General features: G+C 41.6%; 2 protein-coding genes across 2 annotated transcripts; one reads left to right on the top strand and one right to left on the bottom strand.

Moving 5' to 3' along the window:
• Positions 1-4,235: 4,235 nt before the first annotated feature.
• On the bottom strand, positions 4,236-10,073 carry cyb5a (cytochrome b5 type A (microsomal)). The gene is made up of 5 exons (XM_030099105.1): positions 9,745-10,073; positions 6,471-6,599; positions 6,316-6,345; positions 6,186-6,220; positions 4,236-5,141 (listed from the first exon to the last, which is right to left on the bottom strand). The coding sequence occupies exons 1-5, from the start codon at positions 9,883-9,885 to the stop codon at positions 5,057-5,059; spliced, it is 420 nt and encodes a 139-aa protein (XP_029954965.1). The 5' UTR covers positions 9,886-10,073; the 3' UTR covers positions 4,236-5,056.
• Positions 10,074-12,578: 2,505 nt separating this feature from the next.
• c9h18orf63 (chromosome 9 C18orf63 homolog) lies at positions 12,579-22,899 on the top strand. The gene is made up of 13 exons (XM_030100046.1): positions 12,579-12,703; positions 12,792-12,870; positions 13,412-13,468; positions 13,607-13,718; positions 15,672-15,713; positions 15,791-15,867; positions 15,949-16,049; positions 16,553-16,649; positions 17,105-17,190; positions 17,801-17,987; positions 19,489-20,499; positions 20,614-20,691; positions 22,777-22,899. Exons 1-13 carry the CDS (start codon positions 12,579-12,581, stop codon positions 22,897-22,899), a joined length of 2,175 nt encoding a protein of 724 aa, XP_029955906.1.
• Positions 22,900-23,387: the final 488 nt, after the last annotated feature.

Here is a 23,387-nt window from a genome sequence, read left to right as displayed (position 1 = left end):
AAAAAGACGTAATAAAAACTTTCATTCTGCACCTACAGCAGACCTGATTTGGAGATCAAAAAATTACGTTGATTAGACGTTATTTCAACGTCACATTGCACAGTGGGACATGCATCAAAGGTAAAATAATAATAATAATAACAACACATTTTATTTCACAGCGCGTTTCAAAACACTCATGGACACTTTACACAAGATTAAAAACACATTACAAATAAAACAACAATTAACACAGCGAAAAAGAGATAAATTACGGGTGATAGGCAGATTGAAACAGATGGGTTTTGAGTCTGGATTTGTAGAGAGTCAATATTGCAGATGTCAGGTGGAATATCATGTTTTGCCTCAAACATGATTAAATAAACTGAATTTTTAAGCTATTTGAAACTCAAATGAGTATTCTGGCCAGCTAGCTTCAAGAAATCCCAACTTGTAATACCACTTTCCACCACCGGATGGTGTAGTTTCTCCAGAATCCAGTTTAGGACGAGATGACGTAAAGGAAGAGACTCAGTGCTGCCGCCAAAGGACAGAAACGTCATTACATGAATGGTCCACTCTGCACCTTTAAATACAAAAGGCTGTTTAACCTTTCATAACCATAATAACAGCAGCCTCACACGGACTCACATGAAGGACACGTTTCAAACACCAGCCCGGGTTCCAAAAATGTTGGGACGCGTCTCCAAATGTAATATTTAACAGTTTTTTGGGGGGGAATTTTAATTTTGCTATTTTGTCGTTCTCACCAGTGTATCATTACATTTTACAGTAAATGCTACTTATAGAAAAAAAAAACTAGTTGTAAAAGATTTTTTTATATATATTTACGCATTAATTATGCACAAAGTATCAATTTCCATTTACAATGTTTGTGTTCCTCATTTTTCACTTTTCTTAAAGATTCTTTTCCATCCCTGTGAGTTTATTTTTCAACTCTTTTAATTTTCTGTTGTATAACTGTAAAAAGTGGCATGAACTTGTCGTAAATGTTTAATTGTACTACCTAAACACCTGTTTTGTCGTTATCAGTGTTTCTGTCTGCCGGTCTTTGACTTGATGGTCCGTCTGATTTGTTTACCAGGTTGTCTGCAGAGTAAACAGAGCGTTCTGCTCTTTGGCTGGTCTTGGTGTAAAGCGACGTTTCCACGTGGATCTCGGCTAAGTGCGTCAACCACAGCAGGTAAACAAACACACGGCGTCACCGCTGACATAATCGTTGTGTCACAACATGACTTTCACTTCTGGATTTTTTTTCATTCCCTTTTACGGGCAAAAGATATGTATTTTTTTTCCTCTTTATATCTGTCATTTTCATCTATCACACATTCAGAAATTTACTTTTATTTCCCATCGGTGTGGTAATGTCTGTTAAAAGAAAAACTTCCACATACATGCCGGGAATTCCTGTTTAGTTGCATAAGCTTCGTCTAAACTACAATAAATCAATCAAAGTGTAAAACCAGTCGAAACCTGATCTCAGCAATCAACAACCAGTCTAAACATTGTTATAAACTCCATAAAACTGGATCAAACCCAGTCTAACCATCAAATAACCAGACTAAACCTGGTCCCAAACTCCATGTCACTGGTTCAGACCTGGTCTAACCAACAGATAACCAGAGTAAACCTGCTCAAAAACACATTAAAATGAACTATAATTGTTCCAAGTTACTCAACATCCTTCAAAATCCAGTCCAAATAGATGCTAATCAGTCTTAACCTAATCTAAACATCATATTTTCAGTCTAAACCTAGTCTTAAACAATCACCAATCAAACCCAAACAACCAGTCTCAACCTGGCACAGAACTTTAGAAAACAACATAAACCTGGTTAGAAATGACAGAACATGAGTCAAAACAGTCAAAACTAAAGACGACTGATTTAAACCCACTACATTACAGAAGCGAAATCTGAACCACAGAAAACCAGTTTCAATTCAATTTAAACTGAGTTTAATCCAAATATATTTTGTCAATGCATCTAAACTCATGTTAACTAACGTAAAGCTATAGTTTAGAAGTCATCTAAAGCAGTTCGGCTCATGTAGACTCGTTAATTAATTCTGAAGCAGTTTGTAAGTCATTTTAACAAGTTCTAACTCATCTAACCAATTTGTAACTCAGATAAACAAGGTTATAGCTCATCTAAGCCAGGATATAACTCATCAAAAACTAGTTCAGAACTCATCTAAAACAGTCTAGAATTAATCTTGAACAGTCAATAAGTCTTTAACTAGTTAAATAGTTTCAACCATAGCCGACCAAGAACCAGTCTCAAGCTAATCTAAGTCAGTTTGCAACTAATCTAAATCACACTGATAATCCAAAATTATCTATAACTTATTGAAACCAGTCAACAAGTAATCTAAAGCAGTTCTTGAATAATTCCTACCAGTCTGTGACTTAATTCAACTAGATCATGGCTAACCGAAACCGGTTTATTACTCTGTTAAACTAATCTATAACTCATATCTGACTGATTCTAACTCATTCAAACAAATCCCCAACTAATCTAAGTCACTTTAGACATCATCTTAACCAGATTATAGATCATTTAAACCAAATCATTTCACACCAAAACCAGTTTGTCCCTCATGTCTAATCTAAATCTAATCTAATCCCAACCAGTCTGGAGCTAATTTAAACTAATTCATTCAAAACCACTTTATAACTCATCTCAACCACCCCATAACTAATCTAAGCCAGTCAGTAACTCATATTAACCAGTCCGTAACTAATTTAAACTAGTTCATACCTCATCTGACTAGATGTATCACATCCATAACAATATGTCTTTTCAACCACAGTAAAACTCGTCTGAACCCGTCTGTAAGTCATCTAAACTAGTTGTATCTCATCTAAACTAGTCACCTGAATCTGTCGATTCAACATCTAAGTCAGTTTGTAACTTATTGGAACCAGTCTCTCACTAATCTCAAGCATTTATTATGCTATAAGGTAGTTTATAACTAATCTCAACCAGTTTATAATCCACCTCAACCAGTTTACCAGAATCCTATTCGATCTATATCCTCTAAACCAGATTAAAACTCACGTAAATCAGATTGTAGCCCATATAAACTAGGCTAAACAAGGCTTAAAGTCATCTAAATCCACCAATTTCATATCTAAACCAGTTTTCAACTGAGTTAAACCAGTCTCCAAATCATATCAACCAGTTTGCAAGTGATGTGGTCCAGTTTTGAAATAATCCAAACCAGATTGTTGCTTATGTAAACCAAGTCATAACTCCTTAAAACCCATTTATATTGCATTTACATCAGTTTATATCTCATCCAACCCTAATTAAAATCCATCTAAACAGTTTTATGAAAGATGTGCAGCTCACCTAAACTAGTTAAATAAACCAGCAATCAAGTTCAGTCTGACCTCTTCCACTGTTGATCTGGAGTCGTTAACTTGATTTGATAGTTGTTTGAAATATAATACAGACAAGTCATGAAGATTAAAACAAGACCTTGAGTTTCTTTTTCATTTCCAGGAGCCAGTTTTTCTGTCCAGTGCATTGGATTGTAATACAGAAACTATTGTGTAGTTGAAACCTTTCACCACTAGGTGGCAGCATTTCTTTTTCAGTGTCTTGTCTCCACCTGCTGAAATCCAGAACTCATCTTTCACAATGGTGTAAACCTAAACCCCAGAGGGATGTAAAATCACCCCAAACACACATTAAAAAAGATATTTAAAGCAGCTGCATTATCTAAATGTTCCCAAAACAACACAAACAACAACATGTAAAACTGATTCAAAGACAGAAATCAACTCTGACCAGGCACGAAATGAGACGATAAAACACAGTGGCTAATAATGAAGTGATGAAACAAGAAACCAAAAAGTAGAAAAACCTTCTCAGAGAATCAGGACATGAGGACTTGTTTCTTCAGGATGTGAAGAACCTTGTGGCTCCTGCAGAGCTCAACTGTTCACTGGAGTAAAGTGCTGCTCATCTGTTAGGCTAGTAAGCATTAGCCTTTATCGGGAACCTTTTTGTGGCGTCACTGCCAAAATATCATATAAATCCCAAAAGTCATAAAAACAAAGTAATCTGCATTTATTATCTTGGGACTCTACGGTAAATAACACATTTTTATATGATTCAACATTAGTTTTTCAAACCTTTGTCAGGTCACATGACCTGAGCAGAGAGATGTGATCAAACAAGGCCGAGACGTCTGAATCACGTGTTTATTTCTGCACAGTTTGTATCTTCGCCGGGGTTTTTTTTTTTTTTTTTTTTTTGGTCCTTGACACCAACATCAATCACAAACTTGGTCTGAGTTCCTGTCCGGCGAGGACTCGCAGCAGCAGAGCGTCCTCCAGACCCCCACTAGGATTGTCTGCACATTACAATCTGCATCGGAGAGCAACATCACTGCAAAGCTCGACTTCCTCGTTCGACAGCACCTCTTTGCATTGATTTCAAACATTTCTGGTTATTTTCACAGTTTTCATCCGGTAAAAACATTCAAAGAAAAACTGTATTAGTGGAATTTGTCTTTCAGCTTCGAGTTGGCCATCAGGCTTAAAGATTAACAACATGTAAACCATTCAAAGTTACATTTCTTCATGGAAAAAGCTGATTTGACTTGACAGTGTCGTTGCAGCTTGTGGGAGTTTGAAGTTTTCTGCCCTCAATGTGGGAAAAATGAACAAAAATGAACATCCGACTGAACTTTTTCCGCATAACTACACTTCATTCTCACCGGGGCCACCGAAGCTCAAATAACAAATGGTGGATGAGTGGTGTTATGAAGAAGCAACACGATGATAGCAGTGCTGTGCTGATGACGCCTTGCTAGCTGCTGATATGAATATTAATCAATCTGTTTACATTCAGTTACAAAAGATACAGATAGATACAAAAATTATACATCAACTGCATTTATATCATTCAAGAATAACGGTGAGATTTATCCTCGTGAAGCCGCGTGATTGGTTGGCTGAGCTGCGCTGGGAGGAGCCATGGCGTCCGCGCTGCCATTGGCCGAGGTGGCTGCAGCTGATGACGTCATGGCGGCGGGGCTGGTGACGTCAGTCGCTCTCGCTGGTGATGATGCGATACAATAGGGTGATGATGGTCGCAACCAGACCGGGGATCACCAGGCTGGACCACCAGCTGTGGAAGAGAGACAACTAGTTAGTGTTTAACCAACCAACCAACCGGCTGGACCACCAGCTGGGATACAGAGAGACAGCTACTTAATGTTTAACTATTCAACCAGTTTCATATCCAGTTGTGAGAGACAACTAGTCACTGTTTAATCAACTAGTTATGCTCACAGCTCTGAGACAACTAGTTACTATTTAAACAAGCAATCCCAACAAATGCAGTCACAGAGAGACAACTAGTTACTGATTAAGCAACCGACCAGCAACACAACCATTTGGACTATAGAAATGAGCTAGTTCATATTGAAATACTAATTAACCAGTCATCTGTCTCCAAGATAGAAATGGTGAGGAGTTCTATACTGTATGTTAATACTAAACTAACCGTTTACATGACCAGCTGGAATGTACTACCAGCTAACTAGCTGACCAACAAACCAGTTAGACCCGTAGCTGTGAGAAAGAGACAACTAGTTAATAGTTAACTCACCCAAAAGTTACACCAACAACTGTAGAAAACAGGCAGCTAGTTAATCTCTAGTTAACCAACCAGTGACGACAATCTGTAGGACAGAGACAACTAGTGATCTTTACCAACCGCTGGGACCAGCACTGTGAGACAGAAAATAGATGAGTAACTGACCAATCTGTAAAGAACACCTTCTGTGGAAAAGGAGACATCTAGTTAATATTTAACTTCACAATGAGTTAGACCACTAGCTGTAAAATGGGACAACTAGTTAATATATACGAGTCCAGTAACACCAGTAACTACAAGCCAAACTTATAGGTATTATAAACTAACCAGTCTGACCACCATCTCCAAGATAAACCTGACTTGTTAATATTTACTAAACTAATTTTACCACTTATAGCAAAATATGCATTAACTAGCTACCAACAAATAAGTTATTAAAGCAAACCAATTTTTACCGATAGATCGAAACAGAAACAAGCGATATAAAGTTGTTAGAAGACGTTCACCATTCAACCAGCCAGCTGCTGTGAATCAAGAAATTACGTGTGTGTGTGTGTGTGTGTGTGTGTGTACCTGCTCTCCTCATTAACAGGGGTCAGCAGAGATTCCTGTGAAGCACAAACCAGTGATCAGAGGCTGATGTCACCAAATTTACATTTCCCACAATGCACCGCAGCATTTTTAAGAACCTCAAGTGACTCACCGCAGGTTTCTCGAGCTTGTGTCGGTCATCCTGCAGGAGAACACACAAACATGTTATAATACAACACAAACACACACACTCAGGCACACACACACACACACACACACACACACACACACACACACACACACACACACACACACACACACACTCACCGGGTGCACCTCGCCGATCACCATGTCGCCCGCCATCTCCCGGGCGTCGGTGGAGTGTCCGACGTCCTCGAAGCTCTCGGTGGCGTTTCCTCCGGCCTGTTCCCTCAACACCTCCTCTCCTCCGGGGTGCTGGGGTGAACATCAAACACACACACACACACACACAGAAACACACACCGTTATTTTTATTTCCTTAATGTTTTCAGTTTATAACTCTGTTGATGATGTTTTCCCTGCTGGTTTGCTGGTTAACTCATTAACTCACATTCTGAATAAAATGTGGTGAACTGATTAATTATATGCAGGAGACAAAATGATTTGATTTTGCGAGCCATGATAACCTTTGATTACCATGGCAACCTGACTGCACACCTGCAGCTCCTGATTGTTGTTCAGCCTTTTCTCCTCCTTAGAGAAACGTCACTCACAGTTGCCGTGTGTCGTTCGTAATATTTTGCAGTGTTTATTAATGTGAAAAGACGAGGAGATCATCCATTCTTTATTCACAGTTGATTAAATATCAAAGGTTCATCAAACATGAAATAAATGTGTGGTAACAGGTGAGGGGGACGCTGTGTGCAGCTGCTGGGACCGTCCATGGAGCTTCATCAGGATTCTTCCTCCTGAACAACAAGAAATATGGGTGAGTACTGTGAATGTAGAAAAGGGTGTGAAACATATTTTAGTTCAGGGAACGCGCACAAGCCAATTTCAACCCGAGTGGGCCGGTAAAATAGTGCCAAAATAATATTTAAATGTAAAATTAAAATCTCCTGCCAGAATAAAAAACGTTTCGTAGAGCCTAAACATCTGTTAAACTCTATAAAATGTTAAAAGCTAATTGTGTCAGTTCAGTTTGAGTTTTACTTACTGTGTTGACTTGACTTCTGACACTGGTTCCAAATGCATCCTGGGATACGCTGCTGTCCCGAGTCCAGACAAGTCTACACCTGACTGTGTCACCATAAAATGGGCGGGGCCAGATCATCTCCTGGTTCAAACTTTGGACAAGGACGAGTGATGACAGGGTGAAAGGTCACTTCAGGTCGGCCCGTCCTGCTGCTGGACGACTGACAGGACGGACCTGAGAGCGCCCCCTGGCGCTTCACACACGTGGTGAATCTGGTCCTGATCGGTAACTCGACCTGGGACGACACGCCCACAGCCTGACCTCTGCACAGCCTGCCAGGGGAGGAAGAGGAAGAGGAGGGCCAACCCCTCCGCCCGGCTGCAGGACGAAGTTCAAACGCTGATTCACTGTTTGTCTATCTCCACCACGTACAGAGTTTAACGGAACGATATCCAGAGAGTCTTATTGACCCAATAAATCCCACAAGATACAAGAGAAAAACCAGATTTATGAATGAAGTCTCACTGAGTGGCAGATTACTACAGCATTTTAGTAACTAATTACTCCACAACTCATAGGTTTCTGTGGGCTTGATACTTTTGCAGCACATTGTTACTGTGCTCACTGTTAGCTTAAGCATTTAGCACAAATTCTTGTCCTCTCACTTTAAAACTAAATTCCTTTAACCTCATTATTCAGAAACAAAGTCAGTCCTCCTTAGAGAAACATGAAATATCTCTCCCAGCACGTCACATTAGCATTAGCACACACAGCCACATGTTGACTGTTAGCTTTAGTGTTAGCAATGCACAAAGTCATGGTCTCAAGTTACCATTTCACCGAACTCCTGTTAACTGGAGGAGCAGCCTCATTTAGGTTGACTTAACTCAACAGTACCAACTCAATATATCCCACTAGCTTAGCATTAGCCTGTATCCACAGGAGCTGTGATTAGCATTACCGATTGTCAAGACTGCATTTAATTGCTCCAGAAATGAGAGTGATGCTGTAGGAAGTGTTTGGTGTAGCTGAGGTTCTCCCTGGAGCTGCTCTGGAGCCACTGTAATTTATCAGTTCTTCTCATTTAATTATTTTGGACAGAAAAAAAATAACTTTTTGTTATTAATATCATACATTTTATTGTTTCATCATCATGGAAAGAGTAGAATATTTAATCTGCAGAAGAAAAACAACCTAAAGTGTGTATTTGCAAATAGATCATTTTCATGGGTGGAGGTAGCTAATTACAAATACTGATGTGGATATTGTTAGATGTGAAAGAGCATATTTAGCCATGTATGTAATTGTATTCATACATAACACTCAACTTCAAATACTTGAACCTTTGTAACCTGCTTGTAACCAGTCTGCATTTATTTCTAATCCATGTAGATTTATGCTATACAGCAAATGTACTTACTTAATAACTAATTTAATTCTAATTACTTACTGATAATGCAGTTCAGCATGGTTGAAAGTAAACAATCTTCTGTTTGTTTGTTTGTTTGTTGGTTTTATTGCGATCCCCATTAGCTACTGTTAAAACAGTTGCTATTCTTCCTGGGGTCTGTGAAAGTGTATGTACTTTAAAAACAGCATTTTATACATATAATTTACTACAATTTAAGTAATGAAAAGCCACTTGTCTTTTCACCTGATTGTTTATTGCTGGAAATAAATAGTTTTATTGGTCCAGATTAAAAGCCTGATAAACATGTATGAAGTGCTCTTTGTTATAGGCAGAGATCTTCATGGAGCTGTTCTCGTGACCCTGATTTTTTTTGTTTTTTTTAATTTTCCTCAATGAAACTGATTTCTGTGACATAAACCTGTTTATCTTTTCAGTCCTGATTGGCTGCCTGGCTTTGAATGTGGGTGTCTGGTTCATTTGCTGCTTCTTGTTTTCACTCAGGTCCTCAGGCTGAACTCTGCTCAAACATCAGAGAAACTGAATTTTAACAACAAAAATGGTCACATGTTAAATATGCTGTTCTCCCCCCAATTTGATCAGTTTCACTGACACAAATCTTTCTAAATTTCATTCCTGATTAATATTAAAATGTATTTAAAACATCTGAACGGCCTGATCTGTTTTTAGCAAAGAATTTTATTGATCAACAGAGTTAATCCATAGTTCACAAGATTAACAACTACATACTTTGTGGTTAAAGAATAAACTAATCACACGTGGAGATAACAGCAGTACATTTTCATTTAAATTTTAGTTGCTAAATCTGCAAAATGGATCAGCCACCCTGAGATAACTGGTATTAATGTAGCTGGAGATCCTCTGGGACTCATCCTGGGTCCCCTGTCTTTCCTACTTTTAACCCAACACAGTGGTCTTCTGCTAAATAAGCAGGGCTGTTTTGGAATATTTCCTGTGTCTCCTGCCTTCACTCACGTCCTCATTTAAAGCCTCACCTCCTCCAGAAACTTGGTGACATCGTAGACTTTGTTGTGGATGATGATCCAGGTGGACTTGAAGGTGTTCTGCTCCTGGATCTCAGACAGTCTGTAGTATTTCACGCCCCCGCTGCTCTTCTGCTCCCCCTTCTCACTCATAATGTTTCAGGAAATGCAGCAAAACCTCTTTATTCCTCCGTTTATCGACTTAAAGAGCGGACAGAAGTTGCTTCCCGGCTTGTTGAAGGTTATATAATCCCAGAGGCGGCGACTCGATAAGAAACACAGCGACATTTAACCCAAAGAGAAGTTTGAGAACCGAGCGGCCAACGGGTGTGAAGCTCACCTGAGCGGACCGGAAGCACGCTCTCAGGCCTTCACAATAACAGCCCTGTGAGTTTCCACAAACTTCAACCTTTTTTCTTTTTCCTTTTTTAAAGAAAAAAAAAAACATTTTATATATTTACACATACCGAAAGAACAGGATTAGAGCCTCCATAGAAAAGCATATTTTCAAATGATTTTTTTGTAAAGTTGTTTTTTAATCCTGACTTTTAAGTCAGAAATAAGCATTTAATTAGGTGGTCTTAATCTTCCATACACTCTGTGTTGGTAAGAAAATAGTAGAGATTTTCTACAAGACGTAAAAATATACTAGAAGTTTTTTTTTTCTTTCTTGTGTACTTGCATCATTTTAAACTATTCTATAGATAAAACTAATTACTCCTTCTCCTCCTTCTTTATGTATGTATTACTATTGTTGATATATATTATTGTTGTTGTTGTTGTTGTTTTCCTGACAACCAAATAATCCACACAGATTAAATATTGCAGATGCATGAATCCATCACATTTCTTTGTTTAGGACAAAGCAAATATTGCCGATTTAATTTAATAGTGATTTTTATTTCTAAGTCCATTTTTGCTACGTCATGGTTTTATTTTGAAGGCCTTCCCTCTTCTTTCGGGTTTCCTCTGCAGCTTCACAAGCTGAAGAAGTTCCTCAAACAGGATCTGGAGCTCCTCCCACTCACCACCGTCCCGGTTCTGCCATTGGTCACTCTCTTATCTGTCTTCTTGCTCTGGGACGCTCTGATTGGCTGCTCCTCCTGTCAATCACGCACGGGGTGAGGCTAAAGTTCAGCTGAGGTCGGAGGCTTTCAAGGAAACTCTCTTCTCACGCAATGTGCATTTTTATTACCTCGTCAGCAGGTATTAGCGGCCATACGGAGTTCCTACTCCTACATAAAGTCACCCTCAGATTTGTACACGTTGAAAAAGTCAGCACGAGTCGGTAAATCAGTCGAAGTGTTGTTTTTACTGCATAGATACTCATAAATCTCAGGTTAGATTCTCTATTGTTACGAGGTGTCACTCTTCCGTAGAATTCACACAGAGCCCCTCTCTGACCACATATTAAACTCAACTCACACTTTAGTTTCATAGAGCTCACTAAAAACTTAATAAACTCTTAAAAAAAAGAACTCGAAACACTTTCGGTTGAAGTCAGAAACAGACCCCGCCCCCAACCCTAAAATGAAAATATTTTAAATCTCACCTTAATCTATCCATGTAAATGTAGCTGCATATACATTAATCAACACACTTAAAACAGGATGGTTGAGCAAAAAAAGAAAGAAATATGAACAAGATTATCCTGTTTGGGTTGTGAGAATAGGCCTTCTTCTCAAAAATCTCAACTCATTCATACAGTCATTCAATGTAATCCTTCTTCACCCGCTGTTATATATATATCAAACTACTGCATCCATTTTAATTCTTTAAGTTCTGTTTATTTTATGTTGTTCCTCTTTTCAAGTGTAATGACTTAAAAAATATTTGTAATTCGGTGATAAATGTAACGCTGAACTTAACAGGCAGCCTTTCAACACTGCACAGAGTGAGACATCTAACTTTTATAGCATATCTTTGGCTGGGAGAGGCTTATCAAGGTAAATGCTATAATATCTTCTAATTTCTGTCGTTATTACATTACATTAAAAAGTTATTATCTCTCTCGGTTCAGTAAAAAAGAGAACATTAACCGAATAAATTAAATTGTAATTTAACAAACAGGAAAACAGAATTTAGCATTAGCTACATGTAGCTTTAGCTCACTGTAGCTAACTTGTTTTTTGTGAGTTAAAACATTAAAAAACAGGCAAGTGTGAGCGAATTTAAGTATTCAGAATTTGTTGTTTTAAATTCTCTGTTTCTTCATCTTATTCATAGTCTTAAGAGCCGTAAATGTGTACTAACTTCATCATAAGCACTTAGTAGCTAACTAGCAATTAGTCTCCTAAAGTTAAATCTTCCCAAATGAAATATTGTTTTTGCCATCAATATTTCATCACCAATAGGATTGCTTTTCTGAAATAAGTTTGCATTTGAATAGATACGAACACATTGTGGTCAATAATGGTTCTGTTACTATTAAAGGACTGTCGGTAACATTTTTATTAAATATAACATGTACTGTATATTTGTGTGTTTTAAATGTCATAATAGAGGATATTAACAGTTTTATTTTTTGTTTTTTTTTTGTTATAAGATGATGTTCAGGAGTTGATCTGAGAATTTTGCTTTTTGTTTGTTTGGTTTTTAGATAAATCCTGAGGTAAAATAAAATTTTCTGTTTTGGGCGAAGTCCCTGCATTTCATTTAAATTCAACATTTCATTGTAAACCTGTGAAAAACAAATATAAAATACTGAATCTGAGCATATGTAGACTTCGTGACTGTGATGGAGTGAATATTTTGATTTTTCACTTCAGTGTTTTACAATCATTAAAAACTTCATCTCTGTCCTGGTCTTGGCCTCTGTGTTGAACCGTCTTCTCTTTGCTTCCAGGATGAGCGGAAACGTCCCTCAGTCGCTGTTTTTCCTGCAGACTCCAGATCTGAAGGCTTTACTGAGCGTCACTCTGAGTCTGCAGGAGGATGAGGAGCCGAGGACCAGACAGATCCAGACCTGCAGGTCCGGCTGCTGTCCTCAATGGGAGCTGCTGCTGCTGCTGTTGTTGTTGTTGTTGTTCTCATTGTTGTGGTTGTTGTTGTGGTCACAGGGAGCTGGTGCTGCTGTTCCAGGACGTTGTGGCCTGTCCTGCTCTGGACTCCTTCACTGAGATCACAGCTCTCATGACTGTAAGAAACAAACACTTTTATATTTCCACCCTGAGATCAGTTTTGTTCTAGCATTTTGTAGATGTGTTCAAGGACACTACAAAGTGTCGGTCATTGTGACGCCGGTGATCATGAAGAGGAGTTTAAGTGCTGATCAGAGTGTCACTTGTCTCTGGTCAATTTTGAGTGGCGTTCAAGGACCCTCCATAGTTCTGTTGCTTTGAGGTTTCAGTAACAGCTGCTTGGAGAGGTGTTCAAGGACCATACGGAGACTGGGTGTTTGTGGTTTTGTGGTCAAGGTGAGGCATTCAAGGACGAGTCTAAGGACTGGTCATATTGGCATTTTTGGACAGGCCAGAGTGTAGTGTCTTTATGAAGAGGCATTCAGGGACTGTCTGGACGTTATCCTTTTGCTGCCTTTTAGGAGTTGTTCAAAGACAGTTTAGAGACTGGGATTATCGCAGCTTTGAAGAGGCCTTCAGGAACAGCTGGAGCGCCACTTATCTGTGTTCCACTTCCTGTTTTTAAAGTGAGGATGATGAAAACGATATTGATCCTGCAGATCCCGTTTTTCCATAAAGGCATCGTCCAGGCCTTCGCTCACAGGCGCCACCTACAGGTCAGAGACGCTTTCAGATTTAATCACATTTCTGGTACAACTTTATTCAGAGTGAAATCTGTGTGTGTGTGTGTGTGTGTGTGTGTGTGTGTGTGTGTGTGTGTGTGTGTGTGTGTGTGTGTGTGTGTGCGCTTGCAGCTGGCCCCTCCTCAGTGTGTGTTTCCTGCTGACCTTCAGCGTTGCCTCTCCTACTCTCTCGTCACCCGATTGGCTCCCGGCTGGAACAAGGCGGGGCTTCACCTGGTCTGCGGTACAGACGCCTCCCTTCCTAACTTTTCAGATTTTAAGAGAAAGATAAAGTAATTAAATCTTTTCGCGGCTCTCAGCAGCCTCGTCTCCTAATAGAAGTCAGGACGTGATGTGACACGGAAAGAAAAACTGAGATCTCATGAATGTTTGTTTTTTCTCTTGGACCAGGCACTTTAACGTTTTTGAGAAATTTTCACCATTTTCCAGCATCTGAAACTCCACAGCTGCAGTTTCGATATATTTTGCTACATTTTGAACTTTCATGGCCGTTTCTTTTTTTCGAGTTGTTTCCTGTCTTGAAATGGATTCTCCCACTGTAGCCTGTTTAGCTGTTTATTTAGCCACAGTGTTTCCTGTTAGATCAATTTTGGACAAAGTCAACATTTTTTCTTCCCTCTTTTTACCCTTTATTTTTCTCCATTGTCTCTTTTTCATTTCCCTTTTTTTGTTTTTATTTTTTCCTTCTTTTCTTGTTTTTTAACCTCTTTATTTTTTTCCATTTTTCTTTCTTATTTTGGTTGTTCCCCTTTATCCTTTTTACTGATTTTTTTTTTATCTTTTTTCTCCTCTTCAATCCTTACTCATTTTTCTTGTTTTTTCTTTTTCTACTGGTTTTCTCCCCCATTTCCTGTCTCTTATCTTCCTTTTGCCCTTTGTCTTCTCCCTTTTCTCTTTTTATTTTCTTTTTATCAATTTTATTCTTCCGGATCCAGAAACAGGTTAGGGGAATGTTGTCTTAGAAACACAGCAGACGGTTCCAGAACATCTTCAGTCTTTAGATTCTCTCAGAAACAACCAAGTTGAGTCTAGTCAGAGTGTTTTAGAGAAGAAAAGTTTCTTAGGAATAACACGACTGGAAGCAAAACTAACATTTTCTCCTGGAAGAACCTCTCTGAAGTGACAGATGTGGGGAGAAATCGAGCATTCAAGACGTCTTTAGCAGATAACAGACAGAGAAAAGTGCTCGAGCTGATAAACGCCCGCAGCTGCACTTATAAACAAACACAGGAGTCACATGACCTGGACGCTCTGCACACACACCTCCACACACAATATCAGGAGGACTTTTTAACTCCATGCATCAAACTTTACACCGTCGTTTTTAATCATCAACTCAGGAGGAGAAGTTTGATTTGTGGAGCTGAAGAACCGAGACTCAGCGTTAACATGACTCAGCGTTTCTCTCTCAGGGCCAAGGCTGTGTGTGTGTGTGTGTGTGTGTGTGTGTGTGTGTGTGTGTGTGTGTGTGTGTGTTTGTGTGTGTGTGTGTGTGTGTGTGTGTGTGTGTGTGTGTGTGTGTGTGTGTGTGTGTGTGAGCGCGCGCGTGTGTGTGCGTGTGTGTGCGTGTGTGTGTACACTGTCTCGCTTTGATTCCAGACTTGATTTGGGCCTTTTTCTTGTCTTGATTTGAAACACTGGAACACTGCAGTCTTGATTCTGATGTTTCCAGTCTTGACCTTTGACCTGATTTTGATCTCGGTGAAGGTTCTTTTAGTTGTGTTTTTGGACTTTATTTAAAACCTTTTGATCTTGAAGTAACACTATGTTGGGCTTAATTAGTCTTGATCTTGAGTTTGATTTTGTTTTCTTGACTTGGTGTGACGACGGGATTTAGAGGCTTTTTGTTCTTAAATTCAAGCCTGATTTGAAAATGCCAGATTCTTGATGTGGGACTTCTTTGGCCCATTTAAGTCTTGGTCTTGAACCTCATTTTTGGGATTTGTAGTAAAGAGTTTGGACTTGATTTGAGATTTATTTCTAGACTTTTCAGTCTTTATTTAATGATTTTAGACTTGATTGTAGTTCTAGACTTGACCTAAGACTTGTTTTGGAACTTTTCAAGCTTGATTTTCAAATCATACTCAGGATTAGTTTGACCCCCGAGCAGCCCGGTTTGTCTGAAAGCTAACAGGCTAACAGATCTGTGAGCGCTCAGGAAATCTTGCGTTTTCAGGAAAAGACTTCCTGACCGAGAGAGGAAGACTCAACGCCGTCAGTGAGTGTCCTCGTCTCTTCTTCATCACAACACGACGCTCCGATCGGCTGCATTAAAGATGTGTGTGTTTTTGTCAGGCTTCAAGATGAACGCCAGTAACGGTCAGCTGTGTCTGAGCGTTGAAGCTCGCACCGTCCGGCTGCCTCCAACCACAGTGAGTGGCCACAGCGCCAGGGTCAAAGGTCAGCTGACTGTCAGATATCACTGGTCTTGATTCCTGTTGTGGGATTCTCAGCTGGAGGACTTTGGCTTCCCTCCGTTGGTCCTGAGGAGGTTCTTCAGTGATCCAGATTACGTTCTGGATCCAGGATGTCTCTGGTGCCACGTCCTGCCCAGGTAGGTCTCCCCCTGCTGGACACAGCAGGAACGGCAGGTCAATCTGTCGGGTCAGAACTTCACTGACTGAGCTTTTAATGAGGCTTTGTTTGTTATACCGGCTGTGACCAGCAGGTGGAGCTGCTGCTCTGTTTAAGCTGTCAGTCACTGTGTGTGTGTGTGTGTGTGTGTGTGTGTGTGTGTGTGTGTGTGTGTTCTTGTATTTCTATCCTTGTTGGGGCCAAATGTCCCCACATGGATAGCAAAACGTGGAACGACGTGCCTTGTGGGGACCTTTTTCTGGTCCTAAGTAGGAGAAACAGTGTTTTCTTGACCATGTTGTTGTTACTGAAAAAAGTAAAAGTGCAAAAACATTTCTTTAGGGTTAGGCTTTGTTGTGGTGTGGGTTAGGGTTAGGGTAAGGGTCAGGGTTAGGGGCTAGACATGAATGGGAGTCAATGGAAGGTCCCCACAAGGATAGAAATACGAGACTGAGCGTGTGTGTGTGTGTGTGTGTGTGTCAGCATGAAGAAAGGTCAGATCATCTCTATCAGCCGCCGGCTGCCTGCAGACGGACCGTTCAGGACCTACGGAGACCTGCAGAGACACTGGAACCTGCTGGTACACACACCCACACACACACACACACACACTAAGACAACCAATAAAACTCTTATTTCAGTGATTTATTCTTTTTTGTTTGCATGGATTTTGTTTCTATTTTAATTGCAGTTTTATAAGTTTTTCCAATTAAAAAGCTACATTTTATTTGCTACTGGGTAGTTTTTGCATTTTTCTATCTTATTTTAACTATTTTGATTTCTGTTTTTACTGTATTTCATGACCTATTTTGATATATTTGTTCCTTTGACTCCTTTTGTTTACATATTTCTGTGTTATTGTATGTGTCTTCTTGTTGGTGTTCATCCATTTCTCTGTGAATTGTTCATTCCTTATTTTATTCAAACATTTTTCTAGTTTGTTATTTGTGTGTAAAGTTGAGTTTTTGTGTTGAGTTGTACTTTTGCTTCGCGGTGTGAGTGTTTTAATAATGGACTCCTGTGTGTTTCTGACAGTACGGTTACAGACTCCCGCAGCTGCTGGAGGAGAAGGAGGTTTACTGCAGCGTTTACTTCAAACTGGTGGGACAGAAACTCTTCACGTATCCTCAAACACTCATCAGATTAGTGTGATCACTCAGCCCAACATGTGAGCTCAGACTGCAGATTAACACGTCTGCTTATTGCTTTGATTGAAATAGAATAAAAATACTGTTTTCATCACTGGAGGAAGTTATGTTTCCTTTCATCAAATTAAGTAACTTTAAACTTAACGTTTTACTACACCTGTCATCCAGATTATAGAGCATCTTCATCAGGCTGATCAGCACCGCTCACCTGAAGCTAACGCTAATGCTAGCTAATGTTACAATAGTACGGTCATGCTAGCATCATTTACACCGAACATTAAAAGGAACTTCAAGTCATTAGTAACTTTTTATTTACAGTTGCTCATAAGTTGATTCAGTACTTTTGAAAGAAGTAGTGATTGTGATATTTTAAATAATTTGAAATAGCCTGATCATGATTAGCATTAGCATTAGCAGGCACTCGTTAACTAACTTTAAGCAGTAACTAGTTACGTTTTTCAGGTTTTAGTAAAATGTCTCAGCTGAGAACATGAAGTGAGACATGAAAAGATAAAAACACGGTGAAGCAGGTCTTCTGTGTGAGTAAAGAGAGTGAATTCTTCTTTAACCCCCTGCTGAGCAGCTACCCTCTGAGCTGCATCCGCCTGCAGCCGCCGCAGTGCTGCCCCCGGGCGGACCTGCAGGGGGCGCTGCGCCGCTTCCTGTCCGACGCCCGGGACGCCCTGCGGAGTGTGTGCGGCGTCCCGGCGCGGCTGAGCAGCCGACCCCGCTACGGCGCGCTCGGCCTGACCCCGGCCTCCGCCGTCCAGGTACCGGCCGCGTGTTTCCACTCAGGTCTGAGTCACCGCTCCGCTCGTTCCCCCTGGAACTCGTCTTCTCGCTGTAATGAAACACTTTGAGGGAATAAAAACAGCTGGCCGGCGGCCCACTCCCGGCCCCACGCTCTGAAAATGCTGCGTTCTGGATACTTTTTAGTTAAAATAACCTTTCAGATAAAGAAACAGCCTTCAGGTTGAAGGCGGTCACCTCTGCAGCAGCGGAAAGGAGCCGGTGAAACTTTAAAATATAATAAAACCGCTGGAATTAAAGTCATTTCTCATCTTCAGCGCTGGAGTCTGCAGCCGCTGAGGACTGAAAAAGAGGTTTTTCTCATTCAGAGTGCGGCCGAGGAGCTTTTTATCAGCAGGAGAGACTCCCGCAGAGATCGATTCACTGCTCACACGCTGAAACTCAAATATTTATCGGGCTCATTTCCATCCAGAGCAGCTGCCAGGAGAGTTTATTTTCTCTGCGAGGACCGAGCCCCAGTTTACGCTCCTCTTAACAATTCATCAAAGGGTCTCTTCTGGGTTTTATCTTCAGGTTTGTGGCAGATTTTGATCAATATTGGAGATAAGTTAGAGTTTAGCAGCCGTTATGCCGCCATCGGGTTTCAGAGCGGCTCGCTGAATGAACACAACTTTCACCTCGGTGCAGGTTTTCATGGGAAAAGGAAGAATTGCCCCAAACTGATGGAATAAGGAGAAACACTTGTGGAGTTTATAAAGTGGAAAATGTGTGAATATGAACTCAATGTAAAGTCAGACTATTGAGATTATAATCAAAATGCTAAAAATATAAAGTGGAAAAAATAAGAAAAAGCTGATCGGTCAATACGATAAAGTCAGAACACTGAGGACATGAAGTTGGAATTTTGAGAACATGAAGCATTTATTTTAAAAAGTCTTGACATGATTTTAGAATTTAAAGTTAAAATAGTGGGAACATGAAGTTGTTATGCTGACAGTCAGAATACCAAGCTTCATGCAGAATGTGGAGTTGAATCACTGTCTGTGTGAGAAAAGTTTATTCTGTGTTCCAGAGAGACTGTTGGGCAGATTTTAAAGCATCATAGATCGAAAAAGTAACAAATCCACTGTTTTGTTGTTGCCTCAGGACCTGGTTTTCTGTGCTCAGTCACTTCCTGTTGTGCCTTAATTCACACACTGAGGCAGATAGTGAAGAGAAATACAGTTTCGCTCTGTCAGAACCTGCGTTAGTGAAGAGGAAAAAAACACCCGTTAACCTTCATCATGGCAAAAGTTTCTTTTTTATTCCATCGCAAACTTCTGAACACTCTGAACTGTGTTTTCTGATGCATATTTGATCATATCTACTTAAAATTGAACTTGCTCTGTCAGTCAGATCCACTAGTGGAGGTTTTCCTGTGGTGCTGTCGCAGCTTCCTGCTGTCAAACAGCAACATCTAGTGGCCAAATGTTGGAAATGATGGAGGAGTTCCTGACTTTTCAGAGCGTTTTTCTTCCTCAGGAGTCTGACGGGGAGCAGATGAACCTGACCGCCGCCTCCTCCTCCATCAGGCCGGTCCTCACCCAGCTGCCTCCTCTTCCTCCTCCTCCTCTTCCTCCTCAACCCGGGAGGTCTTTGTTTGGGCCGCAGCCCCCCGCCTCCTCCCTGGTCTGCCAGCAGGGCGGCGCTGTGGAGCTCGCAGATGGACGGTTTCACAGCAGAGTGACGCAGTGTACGAAAGACGCAGGCTGGCCTTCTTCCTTCTCCACCTCGTCTCTTCCTCAACACCGTGCCGCTCCGCCCCTCATCTCCACCTCCTCCGTCCCTCTCCTGAAGCCACCTTCATCATCCTCCTCTTCTCTCCCGTCCCTCCAGACAGCTTCGTCCGTCGCCCTCGCCTTCTCACCCTCGCCTTTTCAGCCAGCCTCTTCCCTCAACTCCACCTGTTCTCTCCAGCTCCACCGGCAGGCTCGCTCCTGCTCCACACCCTCCTCCACCCTCCCCCCTCCACCTCCACCTCCTCCTCCTGCTCATCCCAAACTCGTTCCCATTTTCAAGAACAAGCACCCGTCTCGTCACGTCAACGTGGCGCTGCTGAGGGCCGAGAAGGAGCGGAGGAGGGTCGGAGGGGAGGAGCGGGTGACGCTTCCTCCCTTTGGGAGGACGACTCCCACCACCTCCACCTCCCCTGCAGCCCCTCCTTTTCCTACGTCGCTCCCGCTCCGCCCTCCGCCGATCGTGCCTCGCTTCAACCGTCAGCCCAAACGTCCCCGGCCGTCCGACCCTCCGAACGTCAGGCACCTCTCCAGCCTCAGTCCCAAGATCAGACCGGGCGCCGTCATCAGCCCAAAGCTGGAGGTCAGAGCAAAAACCAAGCCCATCCTGAAAACCAGCGGCAAGACCAGCTCTGAGAAGACCAGGGCCGAGTCCAGCAGGGACACACAGGAAGACGCAGCGAGCTGGAGACCGCCAGCCGCTCCATCAGAGCCTCAGAACTCCACCGACAAGGATCCCACTGCCAGCAGAGAGAAGGTCACTCCAGCTAGCAACCATTCTCACTTTTTCATGAACCTGCTTTGCTTTCATGAACTGTTTCGGTCCAAATTTCAGAAAAGTTTTCATCATTATGTGTTTCTGTTTCTTCAGAAAGTGGCCTTCAAAATAAAGGCCAAGAAGTCCAAACCTGCTGTGGAAGACGTGGAGCAAATGGCCCGAAACAACCAGGTGAGACGATAAACCGATCCTCCGGAGGAGGACGGGGTGGAGGGAGGGATCAGACTCACACTCTTCTCCTGAAGGTTTGAGTTTCAGGCTCATGCGGAGTGAAGATTTAGTGAACCGAGCTTCATGTCCTGAAGTTAAACTTGAACTTATCCAACTAATTTTAAAGTCTTAATTAAACACAGTAGTTTTAAAGAATCTAATCACACTTTAGCCAATCAAAAGCTTTAGTTTTTACTTTAAACTTAACTTTAATCAATAGAAACTTATCCAACTAGTCAGGAAGATTAAACCTGACCAATTAGTATAGTTACCTGCACCTATAAATTACATTAAATATTCACAATAATCATACCAAGTAGTTTTTAAGCATAAACTTAACCCATTGGCTAAAATCCTGTGAATTTAAGCAGTTAGTTTTGTGAGCGTGAAATGATCCCATTAGTTTAATAAGATAAATCAAATCATTTGTAAAGTAGTTTAATAGGCTGAACTTACAAAGTGGTTTAGCAGCTTAAGTTTGACTCAGGAGCTTTTTATCCTAAATACATCCAGGTGGTTGTTTAACCTTGACAAGGTAAAGTAACTTAAAATTAACCTATTAGTTTGACAAATTCAAATTAACTCGATAAATTAAAAGAGTAATTTTGTATACGAAACACAGCTAAATAGAACTGTAGCTGTTTGTTGTTAGAGACATAAATTAAACAAAGCAAGAAATTAAATCAAGTAGATTCCTACCCTTCCTCATTTGGTCAAATCAGCAAGTGCAGCAGTTTAAAATATACCTCTGTAATATCGTAAACCAGCTACCCTGGTTGTGTGAACCTGATCTCATGGTGTGTGTGAGGCTGAGCAGCAGCTCCGGCTCGGCGTGTCCAGCAGTGTTTGCTGAACCTCGGCTTCCTCGTAAACATCCTCCAGGAGGGCCGCGCACATTAATGTGATGTATGGAGGGGCGTCGGCGTGATGAACGGCGTACACAGCGTCCCGTCGTACAAACATCCCTTCAGACGGGGCGGAGGACCGTTAAAGTGATGGATGGGCCGAGGAGGCGGGAGCTCACGGGGAGCCCGGCACATTAATAACAACATTCATCAGTTTTACAGCCCCAACCTGCAAGATTTCAGAAACAATACGTCACTTAGCGCTCCGCTCCCCCCCGTTATTTACAGCGCTGCATTATGGCACACATTGTTCCGCAGGCTTTTTAACAAGGAAGCACTGGCCGGCTGCCTCACTGCGATCGATACAGCACCGGCGGCACGTTTAGGGAACGGGACGGACCGTCGCTCTCACTATTTCAGGACTTGAGTGCAATTCAATCTGTGTAAATACACTTCACTCAGCGCTGAAGGTAAAAACTAGCCGGCTTCTCCAGATGGAGACGTCGTTATAATGTGAACACGATCCTCCTTTACATCAGTTACTGAGAGGAGAAAAGTGCTCTATAGTCTGGATGTTAGAGGAGGAAGATGCTCTATAATCTTAAAGTTTCCTGAAGTTGAATCAATTTTTGGAAGATTTCAGGATGAGCGAATCTCCTCCGACTCAAGACTTCCCTGAAGCAGCCGCTGAAGCAAACAGCAAACTAACCTTGGATAACTTGACAGCAGTTTTCACTTTTGCTTCTTGACACCTGATTGACCGAAACAATGAATTTAATCCCATCAAATTAAGGAGTCAGTCACTTCACCTGTTTCCCTGCTCTGCCATAAACTGAACTATAAATTTAGAGGGCTTTAGCTGGAGTGGATCGGTGTTTCCTCTCATGTTCTCCTGAATGAAAGTGCTCTATAAATCAGGCCTGATCGATGGAGCTCCCAGAGGTTCCCTCTGCTGGGGGAGCCCGAGACGTGGGGACCTTCAGACGGCTTTATCGCCCGCCGTGCACGGCGATCTGAATCGCAGAGTCCGTGTCTGTTTCTTCAATGTTCAGCTCACGCTGGAGATGTGTGGAGATTATAAACACAAAGACTGGAACCCGGCTGACTTCCTGTTTATAGAGGGAGTCGGATTAAAAGACGTGGAGGATGGAGGACGGCGGGTCGCTGCTTCTCTCATTCTCTCCTTCTTCTTCTTCTGCAGTTGTCCAGGCTGAGCTCGTCTTCTCTGTCTGCTTGGCTCAAACTGAGAGGAGTTCCTGTTTCTGCCAAACTGAAGAAAGACGAGCTGATGCTGAAGGTCATGAGCTGTCTGGCTGAGGCCTGACACACACACACACACACACACACACACACACACACACACACACACACACACACACACACACACACACACACACACACACAAAGCCAGAGAAACACACGCAACACATGCATACTAAAACAGACATAATGTCTTAAAAACAAACTTAAAAAAATACATTCATGATACAAAACACTAACAGACTCACATACACTCAAACACAGACTAAAAACTTACACACACTAAAACCCACACACACACCGAGTCTAGCACGCTGCTGGAACAAGCCTCACTGTGTGATGTCTCTAATTGAGATGCTGAGAATCTGCCAGAGTGAATGTGAGCTGTCAGGACGTCACCGGTCTAAAGAGCTGGAAGCTCTCCGTCTCCGCTGTTCCTCACTTTGTTTCACCTTCCTTCAAAGCCTGTTGCAGCCTGCCGATTTCACCTGAGCTGTGTTTAGCATGCCGTGTTCCTCAGGCAGGATGCTCTGATGTGTTCAGCGTTCATCC

This window comes from Salarias fasciatus, chromosome 9, assembly GCF_902148845.1.
Source record: "Salarias fasciatus chromosome 9, fSalaFa1.1, whole genome shotgun sequence".
Lineage (NCBI taxonomy): Eukaryota > Metazoa > Chordata > Actinopteri > Blenniiformes > Blenniidae > Salarias > Salarias fasciatus.
The sequence above is the reverse complement of the archived record's forward strand: the minus strand, read 5'-3'. Positions and strand labels throughout refer to the sequence as shown.